The sequence below is a fragment of the Pavona decussata genome, unplaced genomic scaffold (assembly GCF_977016875.1).
Source record: "Pavona decussata unplaced genomic scaffold, jaPavDecu1.1 SCAFFOLD_169, whole genome shotgun sequence".
Taxonomy (NCBI): domain Eukaryota; kingdom Metazoa; phylum Cnidaria; class Anthozoa; order Scleractinia; family Agariciidae; genus Pavona; species Pavona decussata.
The window spans coordinates 158181-165000 of record NW_028145580.1 but is presented as its reverse complement, the minus strand read 5'-3'; the positions used below and the strand labels follow the sequence as shown (position 1 = coordinate 165000).

General features: G+C 36.4%; 1 protein-coding gene and 1 long non-coding RNA gene across 2 annotated transcripts in view; both read right to left on the bottom strand.

Moving 5' to 3' along the window:
• Positions 1-6820, bottom strand: part of LOC146464044 (uncharacterized) — a 198706-nt gene that overhangs the window by 36789 nt on the left and 155097 nt on the right. The window lies entirely within an intron of this gene.
• On the bottom strand, positions 1826-2827 carry LOC146464048 (histamine H2 receptor-like). Its single transcript, XM_085083711.1, has one exon. The coding sequence runs from the start codon at positions 2825-2827 to the stop codon at positions 1913-1915; it is 915 nt and encodes a 304-aa protein (XP_084939837.1). The 3' UTR covers positions 1826-1912.

The window sequence follows — 6820 nt, the reverse complement described above, 5'->3', positions numbered from 1 at the left end:
TCTAGCTAAACAACGTGTTTATGCCATAACAATTTCGCAGGACCATTATAAAGGCAAAAAGCATCAGTGTGTTTTTTCTTGAGGCAACTTACTGTGTAGGGGTGAAAACAAAACGTCCACCCAGAAACCCTGTCTGTATAAGGGAGACCCCTGTTAGGGGTGTGCAGAGTTTGCCCCTCCCCCCTCCCCCAGACAAAAAAATGCTAGGTGCAGACCTGATTAAGGCTTTAAAATGAAAAATATAGCCAAAGAAGAGACGATGGTTCGTAAAAAGAGCCTTGATCGTGTAGAGGTGTTGTAGTACTTGCAGTTCTCCCTGCGGAAGGGAGAACTGCGGGGCGCGTCGTAGTCTTTCCAAGTACCTCAGTAGAATGATCTCGATGGGGCAGCTGATAGCAGAAACAGCTCGTCGGTCAGGGTTGTTAGGTTTGTAATTTTTAGATTTAAAGTAACTTGCATGAGTTTCTTGGAGTAGTGACAATTACGTTTTGAGCTTTTTGGTAATAACATCGTGAATAGTTACCTTAACAACTTTTTGGTTGTCACTGAGTGAGATCTTTGTAAACGACGTCATTCAACAAAGAAGAACTTGATCGGATTTTCTGTGACTGTCTTCTCAACCCTCCTACGTGATTAAGTCCATTCCGTTCCGTATTCTCATTTTCTTATACTTAGACATTCATGAAGTGATGATCGGCTGATTTTTCCAACAACTCAGAGAAAATGCGCTCATTCAAATAAAAAAAGCCAAATTATTAGCCAGGCAAAGCTTTCAAACATCGCTCGGTGAAATAGTGAAGCGTTGCCAAAAGTTACTAGTATCATAGAGCTGCGAGGAACTGTACCAACATAAGGCTAACCATCAATTGGTATTATTAGTTTAAGTTTTATTTCTTAAAGCTCCTTTGTACATATTCATAGACTAGCCTTTGTGAAACAGACATGAATCAAAGATACATCGATCATAACTGAACAAGCTTTAGTTCAATCGTAACTAACGACTTTAAATCTAACAAATATGCAAATAGTTGCAAATTTTGCATAATTGCATTTTTTTAAGCAGCGTTGTACATAGACTAGCCTTTATTAAATAGACATGAATCATAGATACATCGTTCATAACTGAACAAATGGGTATCGAAGCCTTAGTTCAATCTTAACTAACGACTTTAAATCTAACAAATATGCAAATATAATAATTGTGTTGACCATGTATTGAAACTGAACTAAACCAGTGTTAATTGTTATAAATCAGCAAAAAACCCCGGACAATACCACCAAATAGCACCTATAATGTACAGCCTTAATTATTAGAAATCAGAGAAAATATATTACTGAACATCCAATATGTATTACTGAAAAATTTGATGTCTTACAGTTCGAATTAGCGAAAAAATTCAATAGTATTCACAATATCAACAACCAATGGAGACAAAATGAGCAAGCAACGTTTCGATTTCTGCATAACATCCGTCTTAAGTTCATCTAGGATGGTCCGTTTACAATGCGAATATGACTTAAAAGACAAACCACACTGTCAAATGCAATAGACCTGTTCATTTTTTGAATTTACTTGGCAAGTTCCTTTTCTGGTGCCCTATTTTTCATTATATTTTTTCGCTTAAAGAAATCAACTTTAGTCTAATGCCCCAATCACACTAAGGCTTAAACACGTTTAAAAGCTGTTTAGTTAAACATAGTTTAAAAGCTGCTTTTGGATTTTTGTCGACTATACAGATTTAGCACAAATGAAACAAGTTAAAGTTTAATTGAATCCTATGTCAGCTTTCTGTTACCAATTTTAATTTTGTTAAGCCTTGTTTAATTCAACATGTTTTGTTGGTGTGAATGGGGCTTACGACATTCAGTTTAGCCGATAAAAAACTTAGGCGGCAACAAATACACTTAGCAATCACAAGGGACCAAGGGGAATAATCTCAACTTGTCTTTGCTGACGTCGAAAAAGTGAAACGAGAGCTCTTTTAAAGTCTGGCATTCTGACTGCATATAAAATAGGATTGACGAGGGAGTTTGCAAGAAACAAAAAGGTGAAAGCGCGAGAAAGATAAGAAGACATCGGGTAAGGAGGAAGAGAGGAAGGTAAATAGAACGACAGGACAGTAAATATCGTATATGGAAGCCACAGCAGCAAAGATACCACAGTCACAACGAGCAATGTCTTGGTTAGTTTTCTCTCTCGGCTGGTTGCACCATGGTGCTGAGGATGAGCCCCACAAGAAATCTTGCTAACAATTGACACATAAGAAACACAAACAACAAATAAACAAAAACCATTGAATAACCTCCAAATATAGTTAGAGGTCACCGAGTTGCGAAGAAAATAAATAGCAGTTGGTACTAGTCCAGACGTAACCCAAATTATTGTAATAATAAATCCAAACAACCACTTTTCAATAATACGATGCCTGAAAGGACGAAACGTCGCGTGCGCTCGTTCTAACGAGATCGCCGCGAGGTTTGTCAGAGAAGCTACCGGAAACAAGTAACTCTCGTAAATATAAACAAGAAGAGGTTGTCCTTGGGTATTCCACAAGGAGCATGATTCTCCAAACGATACAAAATATAACATTTCTGAACATCCTCCAACAAACATATCTGCAACTGCCAGGTTGATCACCAGGTACATGCTGCGCTTACGAAGACTTCGATTTTTTATAAAAACAATAACTGTAAGGATATTAAGTGTTACTATAGCAACAGACTCGGTCATGACTACTGTAAGCCAGGCAATGCACTCAGATGAAGATAACCGCTGGAAAATTGTTTCATTTTGTGTTCCGTTTTGCTGATTGGAGGAATTAACCATCTCTATGAAAAAAAAAATAAAATAAATAAAAAAGAAGAAGAAGTAGGAATTGTATCTGGGTGAATTATTTCTTTGTTATTCCTGATCTGTTTAGCAAAAGTGTTATAAATTTGCCAATGGAAGCCAAATCAATGTTTCTAGGCCGGATAGCATCCACTATCCGTGTATACCTGTTTCCCTGCTGCAGAACCTGGTTATTGCACTAAAATTTTACATCATAAATTTCAGAATTAAAAAATAAAAAAAAATAAAAGGAAAGGAAACAGATGGAAGTCTTGACTGGTGATGTTAGCACAGTGCTTCAGGCCCATTTTCCACGGAAACACAAGCACACAAGATTCCATCTTAACTCTTTAATTTGAACGCAAGCGCACAGAAAAGTTCAAAACATTTTTCCTGTCCAACTTGCGCACGTGTTTCTCAGTGGCGAAAGTTACGCTTGCTTCACATCAAAAAACAGTCCTTAGCTACCGATCACTGATTGCGCGCGATGTTACAGTACACTTTCATCTTTGGCAAGAAAATTTGTGAATTTTCCGTTCGTTCCCGTCTACGGATTTCTTTAAGAAACTGCTCTTTTGTCCATTTGCAACATGAATTTTACTTTTAGTAGGTAAGGACTATTTTTTTCTGGAGCTGCTGCATGATCTAAGTGTGCGAGTCACTATTAAGAGTTTTGACAAACCACTTAAAATAAAAACTAAATAACCTTTCGTTTCCATGCCAAAAAGAAAACAAGGTGTTGCAGAACAATAATTTGTCAATACATACCTTATCAGGAAGTAAAATAATGGACTCGTCAGTGCTAGAAATAATTCTGAAAAAATATTCCCTCTGCAACGAAAAATGCATGTTAACTTCAGTATTTATATATCTATAAGTTGACAAGGAAGAAGGTTCATGTTTCGATTTCTGGTCTTGTAATTGATGCTTTTTTGTTACTAGAGAACTAATTGTTTTCATATCTACTAAGAACATAACATGAACAAAAATGAGTTGGATAACAAAGTCGATTACCCTGTGATCATGAAATTACCTCGTGCAATACCTCGGTATTGTCCGAGCGCTTGTTATAATTCTGATAATTTTGTTGCAGCGTAAGCCGGGAGAACTACATAGCCTTCGCCTAGAATTCCCACAAGCCGACTGTTTATGGCACCGAAAGAGAGAATTACAAGAGACGGAGTCGCGAGGCGGGACAAACGAAAACAGATTTCGGGAAAATTTATCCTTCGGACAACATCCCGCCAGCTCCGTGGGCAAATCAATATAATATTAACACAACACATGATTCGTTCATGGTTACTATAACTGTAGCGGAAAATTTTAAACCAATTGTTACTGCTAATAGAATTTTATGTCCAAAACATGTTTAAACTTGCTGAGCTACCGACTAAGCAACTAGCATTGAGTTAATGTTTGAAAATTTTTTGTTCAAAAATTTGCTATCTTCTGAATAATGAAACCTTCAAAGACAGAAACGTGAGGGTTTGTTCCAGTGAGAACAAACTCGCCCTGGGGTTTTACATAACTGGTCAGGAGAAACCAGTTTTCTTGCAAATTTCTCATGTTTATACATCACATAAATACTGCTAAAATCACGTCAACCATATTCTTTTGTTAGTCATTTGCGGCAAGAGTATCCAAAGCCACAAAAAGTTGACTTAACACAAAACGAGGTTGTTATTAAAAATTCCTTTTTTAAAAAATTACTTTTTTCTATATATTTAAAACTCCAGGGCACAACTGTTTCGGAACTGATTCTTTCTTAGAAAGTTGAGGCACATTGAAAGAATTAAAAATGAAAAGTTACAACCACCTGAATCATTCAAGTCGGACACAGCGAAGCAAGGTATTTGTTTCAGGCTACTGACAAAACAGAAATTGTTCCTTCACCCGATTCATCAGTGCTGGAAATAACTCTGGAAAAATGTTCCCTCTGCAACGAAAAATGCATGTTAAATTCAATATTTAAATATTGTATATTTTTAAGTTGTCAAGAAAAAAACGTTTATTGATGTTTCGATTTAGGTATTGTAATTGATGCATTTTTTGTTACAAAAGAACTAACTGTTTTCATATCTACTAAGGATATAACATGAACGAAAATAAGTTGGATGATAAAATCGATTACCCCGTGTACCTGGTGGTATTGTCCGAGCGCGAGAAATACATAGCCTTCGCCAAGAATTCAATTTTTCCTTCACAAGTTTTTCGATGGCTTTTACAATGTTCCAGTGTAAAAGATCTGAAGTAAGAACAAACTTGCTGTGATGAATTATCCTCAACAAGTTAGCTGGTGTCCTTAGTGACAAGCTTTCCTAAAAAAGTCCTTTGAAAATACCACGCCCTAGTTTTGAACAAGGAGATTTTCTCAAGGAAACTAACAAACTTGTCTGTACACCAGAATATAAAACTCGTTATATTTAACTTGAAAACCCCAAATTTTGTGCTTGTTTATTCCAGAAATCTTCTCGAGATGCAGAGATTTTCCTTTTTTTTTTCCCACAACAATTTAATCTGTTATAGAAAAACCATATCTTGAACTACAATAGAGAATGAACGAAAATTGTCGTATTTGTATTTTGTTACTTAGGAAAACTAGCTCGTGTGTAATCAGGTCACTCTGCTACCACCGACGAATACAAACCGAACCTTGCAGTGTTCGTAACATCACAAAAAAGACAGCTGATTTGGTGTTCTTCATCGAGTTTTTCAGTTCCCCTAGCTTAAATAGCTTACCTGAGTGAAAGATGCTGAGCAGTGGTGATTCTTGTTCGGCTATCGCTTTCAAAATGTAACTCCGAAAACAAACTAAGTAAAGGGCAATTTAGCAGGATACGTGCTTTGAATATTATGAGCTTGTATTTATACCAGTTGCCTGGGTAGATTTCACTTTCTGCGTGAACCACTTGTCAATAACTTGCACGATAATTTGTTCAATTTAGCGGTAAAAAAATTCAGGTATATTTATTACTTTCGTTAAAAAAAAACGATTATCCACGTTGACTTAAAAACTAAGGTCTTTAATTAGACTGTTTCCCTCCTACGACACGTTTATTAATATCAGTTTTCAGTGATCTGAAAAGTCAGATCAACAACAGATTCTTCCTAACATGTTAAAGATTCTTGAGGTGGATCACCAACCGTCCCTCTATTCTGTTTGTAAAAAAAAGACATTGTATCGCCATGCACTGATAAAACAACCCGGCTCATATCTTATGTCACGGGATATCCTCTAGTACGATAACCATTCTGATAGAGCAGATCCTTGTTTAAATGTTTTGCCTCATTAGCATACATTATTAGCATAAAGGATAAAACCAGCTACTGACAGATAAATGGTCTTCGTAAATTGAAAGAGCTTGGCAAACTTGGCCTTTTCAGAAAATTTGTGCGTGATAGGTTAAACATGCAGCTAGTATTTTGATAAACGAACGTCATAAGAAAACAAAGACGTCACGAGGATTCTCGTGTAGTTTCTTTATTGCATATATAGTTTTTATTGTATTGCTATTTCTCTTTCTCATTATTTTTTTCATGTTATCGTGTTTTCCCTGCTGATATTAAGCTGTCGTCAAAAGAAAACAGACAATCGGCGGTCTAAGTTTCCTACAAAACTTCCGTTGCAGCTGTTTCAAGGCTTGTCATTCAAAGTTAAACTCTAGTTGCAAGCCTTTCCTTAATTTAGAAAGATTAGGTCAGTGCGTAGTCATTTTTGTGGGTTCTAACTGGAGCATGTTTATCACAACCGTAAATATTTTGTATCAATTTTTTTTTTATTTTCACTAATTATTGAAAGGTAAGTCGTGTATAGTTACTGTTCGTTTTGCGACAATTTGTGCTGAAGGCTTCCACTTTTGGGTGTTCGTTGAAATATCAGCTTCCTTAGCAAACGACACACCAATTCGGTTAGTAAGCAAAGAACTGATCGCATGACATCAGCCTTAAGACTCAACACTCTATTAGGTTGCCATGGGTGAATCGCGGTTA

Bases quoted from the DNA above. Each gene is read 5' to 3' on its own strand.
- LOC146464048 (XM_085083711.1), bottom strand. From the start codon at position 2,827: ATGGTTAATTCCTCCAATCAGCAAAACGGAACACAAAATGAAACAATT.